Source organism: Macrotis lagotis, chromosome 1 (genome assembly GCF_037893015.1).
Source record: "Macrotis lagotis isolate mMagLag1 chromosome 1, bilby.v1.9.chrom.fasta, whole genome shotgun sequence".
Taxonomy (NCBI): domain Eukaryota; kingdom Metazoa; phylum Chordata; class Mammalia; order Peramelemorphia; family Peramelidae; genus Macrotis; species Macrotis lagotis.
Genome location: NC_133658.1, coordinates 642,024,303 through 642,048,599, shown reverse-complemented (window position 1 = coordinate 642,048,599; position 24,297 = coordinate 642,024,303). Strand labels below are relative to the sequence as shown.

At 39.1% G+C, this 24,297-nt stretch overlaps 2 protein-coding genes across 3 annotated transcripts; one reads left to right on the top strand and one right to left on the bottom strand.

Annotated features, from left to right (window-relative positions):
• Positions 1–107: 107 nt before the first annotated feature.
• CD3G (CD3 gamma subunit of T-cell receptor complex) lies at positions 108–8,523 on the bottom strand. Its single transcript, XM_074215168.1, has 6 exons — positions 8,255–8,523; positions 6,045–6,068; positions 5,298–5,528; positions 4,567–4,698; positions 4,287–4,330; positions 108–3,839 (listed from the first exon to the last, which is right to left on the bottom strand). Exons 1-6 carry the CDS (start codon positions 8,424–8,426, stop codon positions 3,774–3,776), a joined length of 669 nt encoding a protein of 222 aa, XP_074071269.1. The 5' UTR covers positions 8,427–8,523; the 3' UTR covers positions 108–3,773.
• Positions 8,524–10,060: 1,537 nt separating this feature from the next.
• CD3D (CD3 delta subunit of T-cell receptor complex) lies at positions 10,061–24,206 on the top strand. 2 transcript variants are annotated; one of them, XM_074215169.1, is made up of 6 exons: positions 10,061–10,264; positions 17,245–17,271; positions 18,908–19,129; positions 19,573–19,704; positions 22,994–23,037; positions 23,389–24,200. In XM_074215169.1, the coding sequence occupies exons 1-6, from the start codon at positions 10,183–10,185 to the stop codon at positions 23,452–23,454; spliced, it is 573 nt and encodes a 190-aa protein (XP_074071270.1). In that variant the 5' UTR covers positions 10,061–10,182; the 3' UTR covers positions 23,455–24,200. The 2 variants fall into 2 exon arrangements, with proteins under 2 accessions (XP_074071270.1, XP_074071271.1); XM_074215170.1 differs by lacking the exons at positions 10,061–10,264; positions 17,245–17,271 and adding an exon at positions 17,278–17,368 and having other exon boundaries at positions 23,389–24,206.
• The last annotated feature ends 91 nt before the right edge of the window (positions 24,207–24,297 follow it).

The following is a 24,297-nucleotide window of genomic DNA, read 5'->3' as shown; positions in this document are numbered from 1 at the left end:
ATAGATGGAGGTTGAACTGCAGAGGCAAGAACACTGAACCAGGGTGACGGCTATATGAAGGAAGAATGATTAGGAGATGTTACTGGGGTAAAATTGATAATGCCTGTCAACTGAATATGGGATGAGAGGGTATTAGGAATTGAGGATAATAATATTAATAATAACTAATATTTTTATTGCACCTATTATGGGGCAGGCACTGTACTAAGTGCTTTATAAATATCTCATTAGATCCTCAGAACAGCCCTGGGAGGTAGGTACAATTAGTGTTCTTATGTTTATAGATGAGGAACTTGAAGTAGGGGTTAAGTGTCTTGCTCAAAGTCATACAGCTAATAAGTGTTAAAAGATTTTAACTCTTATCTTTCTTACTCCAGGCCCAGTACTCTATCCACCGTACCACTGAAATTTGAAACCTGGAAGGTTGAAAAGGTAGTGGTGATTTTTCAGAAACAGAGAAGATGGGAGTGACTGGAATTTTTCATTGGATATTTGAGTTTGAGGGGACTGTTCAAAATGACTAATAGCAATGTGATGATATTGGGCCTGGAGTTCAGAAGAGGTCTAGGTCTGGATAGATAAATCTGGGATCACATAGAATGGAATAGAAAAGCTTTTATTAGGTCAAATATGTGCAGATGATACATGAACCTCTGGGAAATAATTAAGAATGTAGAAAGAAGGGAGAAGGAGGAGTATCAAGTTTTGGAATATTTCCATGATGATCCAGCAAGAGACTCAAAAGGTACAATGGAAGACCTTCAAGTATTAAGTAAATGTGAACTCATTATTTAAAGGCAGCAGGAGTGGAATGGGGAGAGCACAAAATTAGAGTAAGGAAACGAGATTACCATATATGCCCATGAATAATACACATCATTTTTTGAAAAATATGGGATCTAAAAACTGTGGTTGTAAATTTTTTTACTTGCATTTCCTTCTTTTTCATGCTTGTTGTCTTTGCACTCATTGTTTTGTATTTGTTACCAGCATATTAGGTTACGTTTTGCCACATGCTGTCCAGAAATGGCTCAGAAAAGATTTTTGTACAGTGCTAAATTCAAGTTCAAAGTGATGACACTGGCCCTGGAGTCAGGAGGACCTGAGTTCAAATTTGAGTTCAGATACTTAACAATTATCTAGCTGTGACCTTGGGCAAGTCACTTAATCCCATTGCCTTAAATAAATAAAAAAAAATTTAAAAAGTGAATGGAAATCATGCTGCTAAATGTCAGTCTGGTCCTCTTCCACCTGAGAAAACAATCTGAGACTAGTCATGGGAAGAAGAAACCCTCCTAAAAATGCTGTGGTAGAAGAAGCCATGAGAGTCAAATCAGCCTAATGACCTGATTTAGAGAGGGAATTGAAGAGATGGATTGAAGAGAAAAGGGCCAGTGGACTCCATGAGTCCACAAAGATGGTTCAGCATGAGGCCAGAAGAATTACTGATGAGAATGAAGTGACTGATTTCAAAGGAGGACACAATTGGTGCTTCAGGTTCATGAAATGGAATGAACTAAGCATGCATCCACACAGACTTGCCCAGGGAGTGCTTGTGGTCAGCTCCAGTCCAGAACACAGGCAGGAGAGCAGTCAGAGCCTCTACTAAGTCAGTGATTCATCATCTAACATGGATGGATGGGAGTTTTGACAGTGATGAGGAGTTATATGAATTTAATGATGAATAAATCTTGTAATTTATGTAATGCATTTTTTTTTCAAATTTCAGGCACCCAAATTAAGGTAAGTCTTATACATAGGAAGGTTTTATACATGGGGAAATATAATATGCTCCTATGCTGCCAACTAAGAGCTATAAGAAAATGGACAGATCATTTCCTTTAGTTTGCCTCTCACTATAATAAACCTTAGCTTCCTTTAGGATATAATTAAGATCACCTCTGAAGCCTAACATGATTCTATGTAATGGGATACGTATTAAGGATTAGAATCAGTCCCTGTCTCTGAGAAAACTCATAGCAGAAGATTCTTAAACCCTTCTACTCCTAAACTTGTGGCATTGAAGTTATAGCAATATATTTTGCATGTCTTCCTTGCTCAGAATATCTGAGACATTTTGCTCTCATATAGAGCTACTTCCAGAAAATCTCAAAGTATATAGCTGTGAATAGATTTTTTAGTTTTTCTTTCCTCAAATTGCATTCTTTTATTAGCTTAATGGTGAATCTGTTCCAGTAGAATGATAGTAGAGAATGTTTTTCATTCTGTCCACAGTGTCTGATATAGTACCTTCAGTAGTATATATCTAATAGATCCTTCATTCTGTTTGTTAATCTTTCTGGGCCCAAGTGACAATTATTTGTAAAATGTCTCTTTTTGAGTAGATCACCTCCAAAGATTCCTTTTACTTTTAGATCTATGATACTAAAGATTACTGGCTGTGGAATCCAGGGATTAGATTACACCTCTATCTATGTGAATTTGGGCAAATTAACTTATTTTACCTCCATGAGCCTCAGTTTTTAAAACAGAAAACAAGGGGTGCAGCAACTAGGTGGCACAGTAGAAAGAGCACCAGTTCTAAAGTCAGGAGGATCTGAGTTCAAATATGACTCCTGTCTCTTGACACTTACTAACAGTATGACTCTGGACAAGTCACTTAACCCCAATTGTCTCACAAGAAAAAAGAAAATGAGTAAGTTGGACTAGATGACTCCTGAGATCTATTTCTATCTAGTTCTATGATTCCATGGAATGGATTCTATTCAAATTTTGCATTGTTAAATATATGTGATTTTGTACTACCTACTTAGAATGAGAATGGTGAGGACCAAATAAGGCTTTATCTAGAAAGCATTTTATTTTATTGTATTATTTTTTTTTTAGGTTCTTACAAGGCAATGAGGTTAAGTGGCTTGCCCACACAGCTAGGTAATTATTAAGTGTCTGAGGCCAGATTTGAACTCAGGTACTACTGACTCCAGGGTCGGTGCTCTATCCACTATGCCACCTAGCTGCCCCTAGAAAGCATTTTATAATCCTTAAGGTGCTGTGTAAATGTAAGTTATTGTAAAGCATTCTGGAAGAATTCAAAGTTCCACACAAGTGACAGGCATCTATCACTTGTTTTCCCTTCCATCTTTCCTTTTCAGACAATGACCTACCAGCAGGTGGCATATGTGAGACACTGCTCAAGGTATTCTTTTCTGGAGGGAGCCCAATACTGGAGTTGCTGGGAAGGACATCATCTGCCATACCAAACCCAATTTGATATGACAGAATTTCCTCTTTCTCTTCCCCCATCATCCCTGAGGCATCCAAGTGCTTTGGGGTCATAGTCAGAGATTGACCTTGATGTCTAAAAGTCTCCTTGTCAAGGGTTGCCCAACTGAGAACGTAGGTAGCTAGTTAAAGAAACGAGGCCTGTCTGCTTTATCATTTTCAGACCTTGCCTTCTGGAGCAGAGCACTTGTAAAAAAAAATTAAGTAATACATATTTATTCAATGTCTAGAATGATCCAGGCACAGCTGGAGAAGAATTTTCAGGTATACAGTGAATGTTTTTTAAAATGCCATTAACAGCAAACCACCATGAAAATCCATACTGGCCCTGGAAATTTGGGAAGGGGGCCGCCCCAATCAGTTCAACTGCACACTTGTGTTGGTGCAAACCAGAGCCCCACTGGTGAGACCAGGAGTGATGGACAGTTACAGTTAGCTTGAAAGGGGAAAACATAGAAACCATCAGAATTGAAAAGGTAAGGATTCTAGGTTTTAGGGAGTGGGAGGGCACCCTGGTTGAATCTGAGACCTCACTTCTTCCTGGGATGACTCCCTTGAAGATGGCTGTATTGGTCATCTTCTCGATCTCTGAGGGGCTGAGAAGGAAGAACAAAATCAGCAACTTCTTTCTTCCAGTCTCTCATTCATTCATTCATGCATTCATCAAGTGTCTACTATGTTGCAGAGCACTAACTAGAGCTGAAGGAGCCTTAATGAGCCCCTTCCTTTCTGTAAGTGTGTGGGTTATCCCAACATTTAGAACATTTAAAAGTTTGTGAAAACTTATTAAAGCTTTGATCTTCATTCAGACTTTTGGGAATGGCTAGCAAATTACTCTTTTAAATTTTCTCCCCTGGGATTTTGACCTAAGTTTCTCTTTATTTCAGCATTCCTTCATGGGGGAGTGGGGGGGGGGTGTTGGGGGAGGGTAATCAAAGTTCTTGTTTGTCCTAAATATTTCCTGCTGAGTCACTTGCTTTAAAATTTAAAGGCTTTGTTCCCAGCTGGTTCTTCTAGAGACTTTGTCATCTCCCATTACTCACCTGGTAAAGTTGGTCATTAATCAGCAGAGTCTGTTTATCCGAAGCTATGTAAAGAAAGAGGGACAGTCAGTGCAGGTCATATCTCAGGAAAGGCTAGCAAGCCCAAGGACATTTCCTCTTCTTGTCCCACATAAACAAAAATCACTTCTAGTCCTACATAAGCAAAAATTGCCCAGATCTCTGCATCAGACTACTTTTCTATAAATACCTATGGGTACTCAAGAAACTTATGAGACTGAAAGCATTTGTTTCTCCTGTCTACTGGGACCCTGTGCCTTACCTCTTGACTGCCACACTCCATCCTGCCCTGCGATGAAATAGACACCAACAGCCAGGAAGAAAACAGTGACAATCTCAGCCAAGATAAAACCTGCCAGAGTGCTGCCATCTAGCTTGATGCAGTTTTGGCACACTGTGAGGAAGGAAGAGGACAAATAGCTTTAAAATAGATTGGCAAATATTTTTCTTGGGAACTTTTGTTTCTAAATAGGTAAAAGTGTCCTGTCTAGGATGGCCCATGGTAGAATATTAGGAACTACCTGAAAATTGCCAGACTTGTTGCCTCTTACTATTCCCCTCCACCTCCTGGTCTGGTGCTGCTAGGGATTCAAAATTCAATAAATCTAGGAGCATTTTAGGTTTGAATTAATTAAACATTTGACCAAATATAGCAAGCAAATGCTATTTTAAATATCCAAATGGCCCTTGGCAGAAAAAAGTTTCCCCACCCCAGTCTGAATCCTTTGCCATTAGCCTCCTGATCTGTGGTCCCATAGAACTTCCCTCTGTCCCTTAGCTTATAGAAATATCTGACTGTCCCATCCCAAGAAGGTAATGTAGCCAAGACAGGGCTAGAATAAAATAGATTTTGATAGCCTCCTTTAAGGGAGTTATGGGGCTGCTGCCTATCAGGCTTTCTCACCCAGCTCTACTCAGCTTCTAGCTCTCCAGTCCAGCATGACCTTCTCAATTATTCTTACAAAAAGGAAAAGTAGGAAGAATATTACATACTTCTGTAATACACATGAAGTCGGAGGGACTGCTCTTCAGGTTTTGTTGAGTTTTTACACCAATATACATTTTGAGGGTCCTTGAAAATACTTCCCAGATTTAATGTTTTCTTGGTTTCCTTTAGAGGTGTTTTCCCAGCAAACCACTGAACATTTTCCACCTTTTCCAAGTTGCAGATTAGTATTGCACTTCCATCTTGTCGATTGTCTTTCAAGATGATTGGCTTTCTTCCTGGGTTATGAAAAGTCACAGACTTGTGACTGATCTCACCTCAAAAAAACTAGATAACTATTTTCAAGAGAAGTTAACTAGAAAATGCATGAGTCCCATTTTTTTCAGGTGTGTGGGACATAATTTCTACTTCCATTTCTCCCTTTCTCTTCCTTCCTCCTCACCTCACACCTGACCACATCTCACAAAGAATAGGTGAATTCACAGAGCCTTAGTTTTATTGTTGGAAATTGAGGGATCTAGGATGAGCAAGTTTTCTCCCTCATTTTATTGTCATTTCTTAGGTCATAGTTATGAAGATGGAAGGGACCTCAGAGGCAATCTAGTTCAATCCCCCTCATTTTATAGATGGGAAAACTATGATTCAGGGAGGTTAAGGGACTTTTCCAAGGTCATATAGATGATCATTTTTAGGTAAGATTTGAATTGGGCTCTTCTGACTCCTGAACCAGTATTCTTTCCACTGTCTGAGCTTGCCTACCATGTGTGAGGACACAAAAAAGAAATTTCTCCTACCTTGACCTGTCTGAGCCACAATACCTGTGGAGAGAAAGAAATAGAAAGAAAGTGAGGCTAAGGTCACCTGGGAGAGGCCTGGATGAAATGTAGATAAGATATGTCTCGGAAAGTCCTGAGGTGTCTCAAACCTTAAACCAGGGCTGCATTGAGCCTGACTTTTGAATCAAAATCTTCAGTCCCTGAAACCCTGATTGGAATTAGGGACCAGATATGTATATACCTGCCAAAGGATCAAGATGCTGTTCAGAATTGATTTTAAGTTCCATCTAATACTTATTAATTGTCTACTGTGCTAAGTCCTGGGTAGATTCATAGTGCAGATGACAGTCTCTCTTCAAGACAGCTTTCAGTCTAATAGAGGGATATGCCATTTATACAAATAAATAGAATATAAAATAATATATAAATATAAATATATAATATAAATATATAAAATAATGCATGGTAAGTACAAAGGTAAGACACAGTGTGTCACATGAGCATGTATATATTTATAGGATTCCTCAGAGATCTGTTTCAAGTGGAAATCCCAGGTATCCTGTCAAAGCTGGTCACCCAGTAACCTCTAGGTTAGCATTATTATCTGTATGGTAGATATGTCTCAGACCTAAAGTACAGACTCAGCACTTCTCAGAAACATCTGGAATCAGAATCACCTTCCAAGAAAGCAAATTTAGCTCCAGCTTCTGACTGCAAGTCTAATTCAGGACAGTGTGATCTACGGATGGAAGATGGGGAAGCAGAACCCTTAACTTTCATCTTTCCTGGACATTTCAAGGAGCAGCAAGGGATCCTTTTCCTTTTATTCAGGCTCAGAAGGTTAAAAGCTAAAATGGCTTGTTGATATTTTCTCTCAGCTCTGTGTCAGAAGTTCCTGGACCTAGATACTCAGGACTCAATGTACTTCTACTCACTGGGTAAGGCAGATATAGGAAGTGTAAACTTTTAAAGCTGGATGTTTTCACATAAGATCAATTAGTCTAACATCTTCCAATCCAACTGAGTAAACACTGATCAAGTGCCTATGTGCTAGTCACTGGCTTTTTTTTTTTAGGTTTTTGCAAGGCAAATGGGGTTAAGTGGCTTGCCCAGGGCCACACAGCTAGGTAATTATTAAGTGTCTGAGATCGGATTTGAACTCAGGTACTCCTGACTCCAAGGCCAATGCTCTATCCACTGCACCACCTAGCTGCCCCTAGTTACTGGCTTTTATGAGGATTACAGAGATATAATATATTTCCTAGTCTCAAGGAGCTCACAATCTACTAGAGAGCAGGAGGAAGGTTGGTCAGATAAAATGTGCAATGATGATACACGGTTATTTGAAGAGGAGGAAAGTATCAGGAAAGGCTGATTGATGTCCATGAGCTAAGCTTTGAAGGAAGCTAGAGTTCCCTAGAGGTAGGCAGGGGAAGGAGTACATGCCAGACATGGAGGATGTCCTCTGTTTAGGCAGAGGTAGGCACTGAAGCAGCAAGGAAGAACAAGGTGAGCTTCTTTGACTATAACATAGAACATATGGAGGTGAATTATGTGAAATATGGTTGGAAAGACTTTAAATTCTGAGCTGAGGATTTGGTATTTTATCCTAGAGACAAAAGAAAAAGGAAAAGTGACAATGCCAGTCTTTTTCACCAACTACATGATTGGAGCAGTTGTGTGAAGGAGGAATTTGAGAGAGGGGAGACAGAAAAGATGGGAGACCAATTTTCAATCTGTTTCAGTCATCCTAAGGTTAGGAACGATAAAGATCCATCCCTCAGCTAGTTGGTTAGTAGAGATGAAACTAGAATTTGATGGTTCTGACTCCATTAAACAATGCTCAGGTTTAACCCCAAGCGTAGCCTTTGGTTCAGGATCTCTTCTGAGCTTCCTTTCCCCTGGCCCCATAGCTTTTAATGTAAATAAAAAGCCTAAGATGGAGGCTGCAGAGTTCTCTTTCTAGAGGATCTGAGAACTCTGACTTTGTCAGGCTTGGTGACCAGACTACATAAGCCTCCTCAGAGATTTTTGTCCTTCAAGTCCTGTCCTTCATAACCTCTGCTTTCACTGATGGAACCTTCCCAGGCCTACCTGGAATTACATCAGAAAAACAGGGCCCCTCCAATATCCCTCTGTGAGGTCAAGCTTTGATGAGAATCCCAAAACCACCCTCAGGAGTAATCTCTTTCCCATTCTTCCTTTCTGCACCCATTTAAAGTCCTTACCCTGTAGGAGAATGATGGTTAAGATCAGGTCAGCCAGATACCAATCCCACTTCATGCTCTGCTTAGGTCCTTTCCTTGTGGTAGCAACTGGGATCTCTGACTGAGCTGTACTTAGTCTGGCCCCACCTTTTGCTTCTTGGGTCTTATGGTGGGATGTAAGGGGTAAGGGCATTAAGCCACAGCCTCCTGTATGAGTGAAAGGGGCTTTAGGCAGGGCTAAGAAAGGAAGGCTGTAGGGGAAAGCTATTCTTTGTGCTCTAAGGCAGAGACTAGGGTTAGATGAAATGGAAGGAGTGTGGGGCGGGGCCAGAGTAGAAGGGAGGGGAGAATGTGGACTCCCATCTCAGAGACTCTGTTTTTGTTGGGGGAGATAGGGTAAAGAAGGACTCTGGAATCATTGGGGCTAGGGGTGCCTTGGAAGTCTCCAGGAGTGTCTTTGGCCCCCCTCCTTTAGGGAGATATGCACATTACATGATGTTGATCATAATGGTTAAAATGGGAACCAGAATTCAGAGTTGGTTAGAACCAGACACATTAGCAAGGTGATTATAGGTAAACCACTAAACCTTTTTTGTTTAGAAGAATTATTATCATTAAACTCCCAACTCCACAGATGGGGCATTCCTCCCCTTCTCACTATTCAAAGAACCATTATTGTAGTTCAAGTTTTACTTAGTCCTCTCCTGGGCTATTTTGGTCTCTCTTCCTCTTCCTTACTTCAACCCATCCTCCAAGATGCCAAAATGATTATCTTAAAAGTATGACCATATCACCCTACTACTTAATAAAGTCTAGGGTCTCTCCATTTTCTTGGGTTAGCACAGTGACTAGAATACCACATCTGGAGTCAGGAAGTTCAAATCTGGTCTCAGACACCAACTGTGTGACCTGGGTAAGTCACTTAACCTTGTTTACCTCAGGTTCCCCATCTGTAAAATGAGCAGGAAAAGGAAATGGAAAACCAATCTAGTATCTCTGCCAAGAAAACTCCAAATATGATAATGAAGAATTAATTAAACATAGTTGAAATGACTGAACAACAACAAAAATTTGTTACCGCCAATACAAATGTAATATCTTTTTAGAGTTTAAAATTCTTTACAACTTGGATCCATCTACATTTCCAGTATCTTTTATACACACCTCCCTTTCATGATCTCCACTGACTAGAGTGTTCTTCTCACATACTTGTCTTAGGCATTTTTCTAAGGCATGTGCTTTAGGGCAGAGTCGCATGATTTGAATGCTCTCTTTCCTCCATTCCACTTTCTGGCTCCCCTTGCTTCCTTCAAGGCTCAACTAAAATCCTACTTTCTACAGTCTTTATCTCCCCTAATTCTTGTTTCTTCCCTCTGTTAATTATCTCCAATTTTCCCTCTACATCATTTGTTTGTCCATAATAGTTTGTATGTTGTCTGCCCCCATTAGATTTTGGGCTCTTTGAAGGTAGGGACTATCTTTAGCTTTTCTTTACACCTTCAGTGTTTACTGTCATACCCAAGCACTTAGCAAGCATTTGGTAAAAGTTTACTCACCATTGCTAATGATAATTATGCAATTTTCATTTCTTTCTATTGTTTCATATAAGAAAATACCTTGGCCTCAGTGTCTTAACAGTCCTACTACTCTGTCTGTGCTTTGGACATCCCATGCTCCTCTAAGAGAATTCTGGTATATTTCTTTACCCGCTGTTTCCTCCCTTTACCAGCATCTGACATCTCCCTGCACAAAATGAAAGATCAGTTTGCACCTGCTCTCTTCCTGCCTCCTCCCCTTCCCTCTCCCCTCCCATCAGTCTGGTGATCTCTTCTCACTCACAATTCAAAGAAGTGGTTGTGAACTTGCTGGGTTCTGCTCTGCATCTCTTACCATTTCTGGAAGGCCTGAAGAGAACAGGGGGCGAGTGTGTGGACCTTCATAGAGGTTCCATGGCTTTCCAGGAGATCCATGGTTGCAGTATAAAGTGGAACTTGTGGTTGACTGGTCTGATCATCCTAACTATTCTCCAGGGTAAGTTCTCCAGGGTGGGTGGGAAATAGAGGAGAGGGGAAACTTAAGGGAGAGGCCACCTGTTAGGGTAAGACATTTCTGGATCCTCATCCCAATTTAGCTTCTTTTTTCATATTCAGAGCCACAGTTTTTTGGGAGTCCTTTTAGGAGTGGGGGAAGACATCAGTAAGGGCAGAGGCTGAGAGGTGTTAAGGTCTCACTTTCCTTCCCTTCCCTTTCCTTGTGGGGTCCTTGTCTCAGTCCAGTCATAACTAGAGACCTCAGATTTGCAGAAGTGTCAAACTGGCACCTACTAGCCAAGCCACTGTCAAACTCCTGAGTATGGTTCAAGCCAGATTAAGATATAAGTGTGAGATGTTGAACAAAGAAAATAAATATACAACTACTATTTCTTTTTGTTTTTCTAAGTCAGCATGTGACTTCACGTTTCCATTTCTTTGTGAATTTGACACCCTCACATCAAAGAATTCTATTGTCCCCATCTTGAGCTTAATAATAGTTTATATTTTAAATATCGTTCTAAGGTTGACAAATCATATTGTCTCATTTGACCATCACAACATCCCTATGATGAAGGTGGTACAAGTATTATTATCATCCCTATTTTACAGATGAAGAAACAGCATTTCAGTGAGAATAAAAATACTTTGCTCAAGATCATCCAAGCTAATTAAGTATCAGAACTAGAATTCAAATCCTTATCTCCTCATTTGGAGAGTTAGTGTTCTTCCATTCTACCACAGGAATAGATGGTCTCTAAGTCCCTGCTTTCTGACTAATGAAGTCTAATCGCATTTATGCCAGTGTGGGGTAAAAAAGACACTCTCAGGAGTGTCCATTAGCTTGCTGTAGGTCCCTGGGTAAGTTGCGATATCTCACTGAGCTTCAGACTTAGATGAAGTGGTTGGAACAGATGTGAGGTTTGTGATTTTAAAAAATAATTTGATAACTATTTTAATAATTTAATAATTTAATATAATAGTTTTCTTCATGATCTTCAAGATATTTTATGCATTTTAAAATATTATTTGGAGGAGTCCAGAGGTTTTATCAAATTGTTTCAGGTTCAGAACATAACAAAAAGCCCCTCTAAATTATTGATTTCTAAGGACCCTTCTCATTTCAAGTCTCTACAACTATATACAATTATATTAGCCAATGTTAAGTCACAAACTTGGACTAACATGATGCTTAGGATAAGGAAATAAGAGAATTCCATTCATTCTTTCATCCTGGGCAAGATGGAGAACACCTCTGGTCCTCCTCATGGTGCTCAGGAGCACAAAGACAGAGGATGGTGAGACATTCCAAATTCTTCTCTCTGGGACCTGGTTCCTAGGCAGATGTCTACTGTTTTCCAGAAAGTGACTATGATTCAAGTTGTGTTGAGTTTGTGCTCTGTGTGTGTGTGTGGGGGGGCACTGGGGATTCTTGTATTATCAAGGTAATAATTCAGAAGGTTGGGACAAATCAAGAGGTGACTAACTACCCTGGGGTAGCTGAGGTTTCCATGTGAAGCACAGTTATCCCTTCCACATCATGGAGGTTAGGGTGTGGGGGCCTCGGTGATCTGGAGAATCTATATAACAATTTTTGCCCCTTTTTTGTACAAGAGAAGTCTAAATTATTGTATTATTTAAAGATAAAATATTTTGATAGTTCTGAGTTTCTAAACTTTTTCTGTGTCATCTGCAAGTCTTTGCATGTTGTCTGTGACCTCCACCAAACTCTCAACAAGTTCTCATTTAATTTCTTATGCCAACCTGTGATATATTGAAACTCTAAAGCGTCAGATGTGCTTTAAAAATCTTTTATCCTTGGCATCTCTAAACCAAGACTTGGAGATTTCAAGAGGCAGAACCTTTCAGATAATATAGATAATGTCCTTGCATTTCATAGTTGTTCCTAGAGCACAGAAAAATTTTAATGTAATAATAATGAACATGAAATAAGAACATACTATTTATATCAGGTCTGAGTTCAAAAGATGTAGGGTCCATAGAAGTCATCCAGTCCATGACCTTCATTTTAGATGAGGAGGCAAAAACTTACATTTTAAGATCTACTGATAGCAAAAAAACTATTAGTGGAATATCCACTCACATAAAAATAAAGTATAAAGCATACATTCTCCTTATAACCATCCCCCGTCCTTGCTTTGGTCTGGTTATTAGTGTTTGCAGGTAACAGCTTAGTCTAAGCAAAAGATTAGTTTCTGGGCAGCACATGGTTGGACAGCATATGTTTGAGGGGGTTGGGAGAATCTCTGTTAGAGGCAGTTAAGTGGTACAAGGATTAGAGCTCTGGTCCTAGAATCTGGAAGATCTGAATTCAAATTCAGTCATATGTCCCTGGGCAAATCACTCAACCTCATTTGAGAAAACTGTAAAATGGGAATAAAAATTATAGCACCTACCTTGCAAGGTTGTTGTGAGGATCAAATAAGATAAGATAATATAAGCAATTATTACTATGTATTAGCATAGTTTCTGGCACTTAGCTGTTAGTCAATTGTTTCATTTGTTCATGACCCCATTTAGTTTGTTGTTGTTGTTGTTGTTGTTGTTGTTTTGGTAAAGATCCAGTGATTTGCCATTTCCTCCTCCAGCTCATTTTATAGTTGAGGAAACTGAGACAAAGAGGGTTAAGTGACTTGTCCAGGGTCACACAGCTAATAAATGTCTAATAAATGTCTGAGACTGTATTTGACTCAGGAAGATAAGTCTTCCAGACTCCAGGTCCAGTGATCTATCCGATGTGCTACCTAACTGCCCTCAAACATAGTAGTAGGCATTTAATAAATGCTTGTTCTTTCTCACCCTCCCAATCTCCCTCTTGGATTTTCTATGAGGCAGACAAAAGTAACTGATTGCTCTAGTCTGGAGTAAACAAATCCTAGCTGTCTTTGAATATTTGGATCATGAAAAGTTCGGATAAGACTGAACAGAGGGTTAGTTTAATTCCTTAATAGCCTTTATCTCACTCCTTCTTTCCCTCCCTCTCTCTCCCTCCTCTACTTCCCTCCCTTCCTGTTTCCAGTTCTCTGTGTGTCTCTCTCTCTCTCCCTCTGTCTTTATTCCTGCTTTTTAAAATGGGTGAGGGTTGACAAGAAAAAAGGAAGTTATTTAAAAGTTACTCTTAGCTGGGGACTGAATCTCTGTCTCTCTGCTAATGTAACAAGACTGTACTAAGTATTAAGCAACCAATCAATCAACAGACATTTATTATTCCCTTACCATCTATGGACCACTATATTATACATTAGGGCTACAAAGACAAAAATGAAAGAGTCCCTGAACTCAAGGAGCACGCATATTTTTTTGGAGAAAAGAAAGAGATACATAGATAAATATTAACAAAATAAATACAAGGCAACTTCACAAGGAGGATCCATCTGTTGTAGAGAGCAGCTAGGACATCATGTAAAAGGTAGAATTTTGAAGGAAATGAAAGATTGAAAGAGTTAATATGAGAGAAGACAATCCAGGGATGGAGGGCAGTCTTTGGAAAGGTAGGGAACTGGGGGATGAAATATATCTGAGGAACAGCAAGAAGAAACTAAAGCTGGGGAGAGACTAACCCTATGTGTACTGGTGAAACTGAATGTCTGAAGTTACATATCTAAGAAATAAATTTAGATATGTTGGCTATACCAAAGTCCTGCACTCATTCCCTAAGGCCCAGTCTGAGAATCCAATCCCTTTCTGACTCCATTTTTTTTTAGGTTTCTTTTTTTTTTGCTTGTCTTCAAAAATTTATTTATTCATTTAAAAAATTTTGAGTTTCAAATTCTTTCTCTCTCCCTTCCATTCTTCCCCATCCACTGAGAAGGCAAGTCAAATTATATTAATTAATTATATACATGAAATTATTTAAAACATTTCCACATTAGTCATGTAATAAAATAGCAAAAAAAAAAATAAAGCAAGAAAATTGTACTTTAATTTTCACTCAGAGTTCATCAGTTCTCTCTGGAGGTGGATAACATTTTCTTCATTATTAGTCCTTTGTCTCAGATCATGATTTGATAAAAGTAGTCAAGTATTCCCCAGCTGATAATCAATAAAATATTGCTGATACTGTGTTCAGATAGCTCCCAGTTCTTCACACTTCACTTTATATTGGTTCATATAGATCTTGCCATTTTTTTTTCCTGAAAATACCCCCACTTTCCCATTTCTGATAGAGCAAAAGTGCTCATCACAATATAAGCTACAACTTGTTCAGACATTCCTCAATTGATGAGCATCCCTTCAATTTTCAATTTTTGGCCACCACAAAAAGAGTGGCTGCAAATATTTTTCGTATATCTAGCTCCTTTACCTTTTTCTTTGATCTTTTTTGATGACAGACCTAGTAATGGTATTGCCGAATCAAAAGATATGCACAGTTTTATAGCCCTTTGGCCATAGTTCCAAATTCTTCTCCAGAATGGAACAGTATATTAGTGTACCTATTTTTCCTCATCCCCTCCAACATTAGTTACTTCTGGTAGGTGTGAGGTGGTTTTAATTTGTATTTTTCCATACAATAGTGATTTAGAGCATTTTTAAATGTGATTATAAATAACTCTGATTTGTTCTTCTGAAGACTGCCTATTCATATACTTTGGACATTTATCAATTAGGGAATGAATCTTATTTTTATAAATTTGATTCAATGTCTTATAAATTTGAGAAATGAGGTCTTAAAAGACAAAATTACTATAAAAATTGTTGATATTACTTCAATGTCTATGTTACATTTTAGCAAAATAGTCTTCCTGATTATCTCTTGATTAGATATTTTTATTTTGTTTTGTCTGAGATCATGACTTTTAACCCTGCCTTTTTTATTTCAGTTGAAGTATAATACATTTTGCTGGGACAACTAAATGGTACAGTGGTTAGAACACCAGTCCTGGAGTCAGGAGGACCTGAATTATTTTCTTCAGCATTTTTTGGGCTCTTTTTATTTGTTTTTGAAAGGCAGTGGGGTTAAGTGATTTGCCCAAGGTCATACAGCTAGGTAATTATTAAGTGTCTAAGGTCAAATTTGAACTCAGGTCCTCCTGACTCCAGGGCCAGTTCTCTATTCACTGTACCACCTAGCCACCTCTTTGGGGGCTCTTTTAATCAAGTTGATAATTCTCTTTCCACAATTTTCTTGTATCACTCTCATTTCTTTTCCCATTTTTTCTCCCTTCACTAGTCTTATCTCTTCCTTTAATGCTTACAGGAATTCTTGTTGGACTTGGATCCAATTAGCATTTTTCTTTGAGACTTTGATTGTAGCTATTTTCAAATTGTTGCCTTTTCTCAATTTTATTTCTTGGTCTTCCCATTCATTGAAGTAGCTTTTTTTTAGGGGCAAATAGGTGGAGAACTGGACAGACATTGGCCTTGGAGTCAGCCTCATTCACTTGACTCTAACTAACTGGGTGACCTTGGGCAAGTCATTTAACCCTGATTGTCTTGCATTCAGGGTCATCTCCAGTCATTCTGATTCAAATTTGTCCACTGGACCCAGATAGTTTTAGAGAAGAAAGTGAGGCAGATGACAGCACAGCGCCGCCTTCCCTCCTTCCAACACACACACACACACACACACACACACACACACTAAAATCCAATTTATATGTCTGTCTTGGCATCACCTTCCTTGATGTTATGGCCTTCTTTGAGATACTACAGTTTCTTATGGTCAAGTTTTGTTGTTGTTTGTTCATTTTTCTACCTTTTTTTCTTGACTTTGAACTTTATGTTAAAGTTGAATTCTGTTCACCTAGGGGTGGAAAAATACTGTCCCAGACTCCAGACTTTTTCAAGCTGCTGTTTTCAGAGCTAGTTCTGGGGGGCTGCAAGATTTTGGAACTTCCAAGTTCGCGTGATCCATGGAGAGGTGGGGTCATTGCTCTTCTGGTTTGCACTCTTGTCTTTACCCAGGAAAGAGCCCTGGTTACCTGTAGATACAAGCACTAGCACTCTTCTTGGCCCTAGATCAGTGACCAAGTTCTCTGTTCTCCTGTAACCACAAGCATCAGTGCTCCATTCTATCTTGGAATTGTGACCAGAACCCCTGCTCTCTTGTGATTGATCACAAGTGCTCCTTTCCACAATGGAATTGGAACCTAGAACTTCTTATAGGTAATAGAATTTCCAATTAGGACCAGCAAATGATCCCCTATAATCTGTTTTGAAGGTGCAGCTGCAGCTATTGTGACAGTTGCATCCAAGGCCCATTGCTAGTGGTACCTCTGTGTGCTTTGGTCCCTGTGTTATAGACCTCTCCTATCAACCTCCTAAGTTGTCTTAGGCAGGAAAAATGTCTCATTCTGTATCTTCACCTCCTTCCCTTTTTGTCTCCTGCCTCTGGAAATCTAGGATCCAACTCATGGAAACTTAGTTCAGTTCAATTTAATAAGCATTTATCAAAACATGATTAAGAGTTAAATCAAGCTGTTGTCAGAGGGCCATGGCCACTATCCTTGAAGAATTTATTCTTAAAATAGAATTTTTGTTGATATCTTTTTGTTTTTACATCACCAATATTTCCTCCTCTATTTTTTCAGGGATCCATCCCTTATGACAAAATTTTTTTAAAGAGAAGTGGAAAAATCCCACCAAAATCAGTTAGCTCTTTGAAAAAAAATTGATGTTATAAGCATCATTCCCCATCTGTGGATTCCCCCCTCAACTCCTCCCAACTAAGGATCAAGGAAGTTTTCTTCCTTGAGAAGTTTACAATCATATTTGTGTAGGGATAGGGTGGGATTGGAGGTGTTCAACATTTTTCTTTTTTCTTTTTTACTTTCATACACATAGGAATTTTTAAAAAAAATATAATATAAGGAACTTCTAACAGGATATGGAGGGGAAAGGAAAGAACAACAAAATTGCTAAGTTGATTGAAAAAAGACACCTCAGGACTATCAAGGTACTTTTTTTTTTTTGTTTTGAACAAACTCTACCCACCTGGATCTGTGTTCTTTCTTTCTACAGGCTCTGTAGTTCAGGCAGATGAAGAAGGTAAGTTATTTGGATTCTCCATCTCTGGGCAGACAAAATATTCCTGCATTCTAGAGAATCAGAGCTTATGAACAGTGGATGTTGAGTTGGTTTGGAGGTGAGGGACTATTTTCTTCAAATTCTTAAGCCATGATATGCCCTGGCCTCACCCTGACCAAGAGAGAGCCTTAATTCAGTATTTTTATCTTTTTTGGGGGGCCAGAGAGACTAATGGAAGAATGAAAGAGAATATATAAGTTTTATGGAGTTTGTAAATATAAATCATTTCTGTAAAACAAGGGCATCAGGGTGGGGAGGTGGGATAATTGGAGAAACTTCTTCAGACTTCTGTCTCAATCTTCTATTATATTTCTGCTACTTTAAATCTGTGTTTGCTTCCTTCTGGAAATCTTCCAATTGGGGACATTGTATTGAAGAAGAGAAGATTTAGGGAGGCCATGAGAGCTGTCTTCAAGTAACTGAAGGGCTGTTAGGGGAAAAAGAGCAAGACAATGTTTAGCCCCAGAAGGTAGAACCAAGAGAAGTGGGCAGGAATTACAGAGAACCGATTTTAGCTCCATCTCTATCCCTAGGTGATAATGAGCTTTCCCTCTCTGGGAGTTTTCAAGCAAAGACTGGGGAATGTTTTAGGGAAGAATTCTCCACACCAAGAGTCTCTGATACAGTAAGCCCTTCTAGGGCACCAATATTCAATTTGTATTATGTTTTTGTTTTTATTCTGCATTCAAAAGTCCATTCCATCTCTGCCTAAGTCTTTTTCATTCTTTCATTCTTTCCCTCTTTCCTTCCTTTCTTCCCTCCCTCCCTCCTTCCTTCCTTCCTTATTGTTTTTTTGCTTTTTTCTTTATTTCTTCTTCCTCCTTTCTGCCTTCCTCCCTTACCCCTCTTTCTATTCTTTCTTTTCTTTCTTCCTTCTTTCCTTCCTTGTTTGCTGTTTTTCTTCATTAAAAGAAAAGACTTTCTTTCTTTCTTTCTTTCCCTCCCTCCCTTCTTCTTCTTCTTCTTCTTCTTCTTCTTCTTCTTCTTCTTCTTCTTCTTCTTCTTCTTCTTCTTCTCTCTCTCTCTCTCTCTCTCTCTCTCTCTCTCTCTCTCTCATAGAAATATGTCTCTCAGTCTTCACTCTGAGTCTGTCATGTACCTGTCAAGGGGTAAGAAACATTCTTCATTTTGGAGTTCTCTTGCATCATGGCTGCCCACTGTCAGAATTTTAAAATAACTGAAAGCTGTTCATTGTAAAAACATTTCTGTTGTTGTACAAATTATTCTACTGTTTCTGCTCATACTTTACAAGTTTATGGAAGTCTCTTCCTAGGTTTCTCTGAAACTATATAATTTCTTATGACACAATATAGTATTCCACCACATTCATATACCATAACTGGTTTAGCCATTCATTAATAGTGGCTGTGACACTTTAGACTTGGAGAATAGGGGTCATGTCATTCTTCCTTTCTCTGAATCTATAGAAAACACAGGATGAGGGCTCAGTCCCCAAAACTGATTGACATTGACTCATTAAGAGGAGTAGGAGGAGTGAAGAACAATCCCTTCCCTGCTTCCCTCCCCTCTCCCATCTCCCTCCCCACTTTGCCTCTTGGCCCTAGGGGCTCCTTAAATGTAATTTTTGCTTCCCAAGACAAATCCTTACACATAACTGTGGTGGAATCTGAGGACAAGATCTTTCTGATGTGCCAAGGCACAGAAGGCTCATGGGACATCGTGGAGGAGTCATCAGCAACAAAATATCCTAGCAATAAAAGTGCGGATTTGGGAAAAAAAATCCAGGATCCCCGAGGAATATATAGTTGTTCTGACAGCAAGGGCAAGAAGTCCTCTCGCCTGCATGTTTATTATCGAAGTATGAACATCTTTCTTTTTCCTATCTCTACCCCTACCCCCCCCCTTTCCTCTTAGATATAATGACTCTAAGCTTCTTGACTGGGGGCAAGTGAAGGGGGTGTTCTGTATGTAAGAATTGGAATCCAAGTCTTTCTGAGCTGAGACAGTAATCTATGTGAGCCAAAATATGCCTTCCAAGGTTCTAGAAAGTTCAGCTCTCTGAATGAAGCTTAGAGTCATTTTAGAACCTGGATCTTCTAGCATGTTTAGGAAGACTGTCTGGCTCATCCTTCCCAAAGCTGAGAGCTTCAGGGTCCTCCCCAGAGATTTTTTTGTGGGGGAGGGGAGGTAGGGATAACTAGGTCTTGCACTGGGCTAGGGCCTCTGTGTCTGTAGTCCTGATGTGGGCAAGAGGTCTATCAGGAGCATTGAGGGGACATTTGTCTTTTCTCCTCCCCACAGTGTGCCAGAACTGTGTAGAAGTGAACTCAGGCTCTCTGATTGGTGTTTTGATTGCTGACGTTATTGCCACGATTATTCTGGCTGTTGGAGTCTATTGCTTTGCAGGGCATGAGAAGGAGTTTCTTTCAACTGGTGAGTTGGAGGAGATGAGACTTGCACAAGTTAGGTCAAGGGGGAGGAGAAAAAATTGTCATCTTCCAGTTTCAACTATTTACAACTAAGGTTTTCCATGGGCTCCTTCTTCTAGGCTTTCCCTTGCTGGTCCCCCTGCTGCCAGATTAATTTTTTAATATGAGGTTTTGTTGTGAGACCCATGAGGTTGGTCATTCATGTCCTTTATTAAGGAGTCAGAACACAGACCCTACCCCACACATTAGTCCACTGTTAAATGAGTCACCATTTAATCACCATTGCCTACAGGATATATTTAATTTAGCAAACACATTACGTATTCAGTGTAGGTGTTAGAAATACATAGATCTGATGTAGATCTCACTTTCAAAGATTTTACAATCTAAAATGGGAAGAGAAATAAATACATATCACAAAGATATGAGGAAGATGCCCAGAAAAAGAATTATGATCAACTAAGTCAGTGAGATATAATTTCCAGTTTCAGTTAGGTGGGTAGCTGCTAGGAGACAGACAAGGCTTCACAGAGAAGGGAACAGCACTTACTAGAAAAGATAGAAACTTGAACAGACCAATATGGGGGCAAAGGAATGGAAACTTGAGAAGAAAGAGGCATGGAATAAACACTGCAGTCAGGAGACATGGGTTCAAATATCAACTGTGCTGCCCACTTGCTGTGTTGATCTTGAACAAATCATTTAATTGCTTTGGGCTTCAGTCTCCTCCTCTGAAAATGAGAGGGTTGGAAAAGATGATTTCCATAGTTCCTTCTAATTAACTCTAACAAGCTATGAATGAGACATAATGAGAATAGAAAACAAAGCAGTCTTGTTTGGGTAGAATGTAGACTACATGAAGTATGATATAAGTATGAAGTAAGCATAGGATAAAACTGGTAAACCAATAGGATTGGAGGTATTGAATGCTCATAACAAGAGTTTATACTGTGTTTGATAGGTGATAGACACTGAAAGTTTTTGAGCAGAGGGTGACATGGACAACAGTGCATTAGTCAGCTTACTTGGCAGCAGTGTCATGGGATGGATTGGAAGAAGACTAGATTGGAGTCTGGAAGACAAGATCATCATAAGAGTCTAGGCATGAATAGATGAGAACCTTGCAGTGAGAGTAGAGAAAAGAAAAAGAGATTACAGAATTGTTGCTGGAATAGAATCAATAGGACTTGGTCACTAATTGGAGATAGAAGATAAGGGAGAAGGAAGAGTCAAAGGTGACTCTGAGGTTACTATTTTGAGTTCCTGAGAAGACAGAGGCGAGGGGGGAAAGAACAAACTGAGGGGAAGATAAGTTCAGTTTGGGGCATATTGAGTTTGAGGGGTTGATGATACATCAAGGCAGAGTTTTCTAATAGGTAGGTGGAGCTGTAAGGGAAAAAGTGGGTGGAAATACAGCAATAGAAATTATTTAAATCTGAGGCGATGACTTAAACTATGAGAGTAGGTGAGTTTAATAGGAGAAAAGTATAGAAAAAGGAGAGGGCCAAAGACCTTGGAGGAAATGAATGATTAGTGTGTGGGAGAGAGTTGAGTAAACAGCAAGGGTGAAGAGAAGAAGTCAGAAAGATAGTAGAAGCAAAATGGGCACAGAAGTCAAAGGAAGATTGGGTGTCAAAAAAGAGGTGTTCATCAGAATACATGGAGAGGTCAAAGAAAGTTGAAGACAGATTAGGTTAGCATTAAGATAGTCTGTGTTCTTGGAGAGAATATTTAGTAGTATAGTAGGAACAGAAGTCAAAGGATGAGGAATGAGTAGATGGTGAGGAAGTAGAGGCAGCCTATAAAAACCATTCTTTTTGGTCCTGAAGAGGAGAGATTTTGATAGATCATGAGATTATAGATTTGAACTTGGAAAACAATTTATATCTAGTCTAATAGCCTCATTACATTAAAATTACATTGTAATTTTTGCTTCCCTATGAAAAAACTGAATCGCAGAGAGAGGCAATTAATGACTCAAAATCATACTTCATTGTATGCAACAGAGCTATGATTTGAACCCAGATCCTTCAGTTCCAAATTCGGCATTCTTTTCACTATACCATCCTGCCTCTTTGATTAGTAAAATCGAAGGAAGGTTTTTAAAAATAGAGATCTGAAAATGCTTGTAGATAAAAGGAAGGAACCAGAGGAGAGAAGAGATTAAAGATTCATGAAAAAGCAGATGATAGATGAGAGAATGAGTGAATGAAAAAGCAATTTATTAAGCTGCAGATGAAATGAGATTAAGGAAATTGGATTAGGTCAGGAATTAGTCTTGGAAAATAAAATTAGTCTTGGAAAATAAAATAGCTATTTCTTCTTCTGAAACTAGGTAAGAAAATTGAGAGAGTTAACAGAGCAGGGGAGCAAAGTTTGGAAACCCACATTAGGTAGCCTCAACCTTCTAAATATAGTGGGAGGCAAGAATATATTTTGAGGTAACCTGGAAAAAGTGGAGCTGGGGACTTGACTTTGGAATTGCCATTATTAAATTATCAAAAGCTTAAGATGTAAGGTCTTTCATAATTCTTCACTATTACCAATCCATCAATCAACAGCCATTTATTAAGTGCCTGTCTTGTACCAGTCAGTATTACCTTCACATACTGTATATGCCAGGTAAACCACTCTCTAAAAGCATGCTAGATTTTCATACTTTCATGCTTTTATACTCTATACTCCTCAAATGCCCTCCCTGTCCCTGTCCATCACATTTCACCTTCATCTATTACCATACTTTTGATCTACTTGAAACTCTTTCATAGAGCTTTTCAAGACTTCCTTAGGAGGAGGTGATTTTTATATTCCTTATCTACTTATCATTTTAATTTGCATTTATTTGTGTACATGTCTTATAAAAACTGTGCTTCATGGTGGATAGAGGTCTGGCCTCAGAACCAGAAAGACCTCAGTTCAAATCCTGGCTTTGGTACACACTAGCTCTATGACACCGGGAATTCTTAGTAATTTTTCCTCTCTCTTGGGAATTCTGTATTTTAATGAAGCCACAGGTCCAGTTCCTATCCCTATATGTCTTATTATTCCTAGTAGATCTTTAATTCCTTGAGGGTAATAATGTCTTCTTAATCTTTATTAGTTGATTCTTATTGAATAATGAATAAATAATATTATCCCAAAGGAAGGAAAGATTATAGGACATTTGGCTCTCTGAATGTTTCTGAGTGGACTTATAGAGAATTTGGGTCACTCATCTCCAGTCATATCCTATATATCTTACTGTTCTTTGGACTGTCTCCTACTGATCCTTCTTTGGGTTTTTCTTTTACCAGCTCTTGAAAAGCAAATTTTGATGCAGAATGATACACTCTACCAGGTGAGTAATGAAGAGAGATGAGGATGTATGGTAAAACTGAATCAAGGAGATTAAAGAGATTTGACAGTGATTTGCATGGGGGTATGTTAGAGTAGGAATTTAGCAACAGATGGCATGGAAGAAGCTTGAACACATAGCTTTGATCTCTTGGGGTTCTCCAGATTGTAAAGAGATTTCTTCTTTTTTAAAAGAAGAAATACAAGGCACTCCTCCTAGAGCTGTAACTTGTGTTATGGAGGTTGTGCTCTCTTCTTGAGAAGACCAAATAAACTCCTTTTTGTCCTCAAAAAAAGAAGAAACACAAGAAATACAAAAGTCCTGACCTTACTCTTTCTTCTTTTTATCTTTTAGCCACTCAAAGATCGAGATGACAACTCATATAGCCACATTGGAGGCAAACGACCTAGGAATAAATGAGCTCTGGAACTTCTGACCTAGAACAGCATCCCAGCTACATGTTAACAACTGTCTTCCCAGTTATTTAATCAATAAAAATTGTCTATTGTTTCACCCAGTCAGTGCCTACTTGGGCTCTGCTTGGTTTCTGAAAAGGAAATGGGGAATATAGTGGTTCTGTCAAGTAAGAAGTGATCTTCTTGTTACTGTGAATTTATTCTGAGTTCTGACTCATCCCTGTCTTTCTTCTCTCCAGTGTAGTCAGGTTAATGGGAGACTAACCCATCTTTCTAATACTTGGTCTAGTCCTGGAGTATTTCCATAACTTTAGAACTAGAAACAAATAATAGATCTTTCCCTCTCTGCCTCCCCTTTTTCCCTTGATTTCTCCTTGCCCCCACAGTCCTGTCCCTAACTCTTCCTGTGATCTCCTTCCTTCCCTCCCTGCAGCTGGTGTAGGGTTCTGAGTTCTCTGAGCAGGGGCACACAAGCAGTAGTGGTTTCCATGATGTCATGAGCGGGGAGGCCACAACAACAAGGGGACCCTAGGACCCAGTTCCTGTTGAAACTCATGGGGGAGGGGAGAAGAGGTAACAGTTTTCTAGTCTCAGTTGAAGGGCACCATCTCCTATTTAGACTTCATCTTGTTTCCTACTCTAATTCAATTCTCCTCTTGGCTCCCACAAGCCTAGCTATTAGGGCTATAGCATTAAAGAATTACCCCACGTCAAATATGAACAGGCAGTTTTTAAAAGAAGAAATAAAAATATTATCATCTATCTGAAAAAGTCCTCCAAATCCCAAATGAGAGAAATTAAAATTAAAAGAACTCTGGGGTTCTACCTCATAATCCTTTCAAATTTC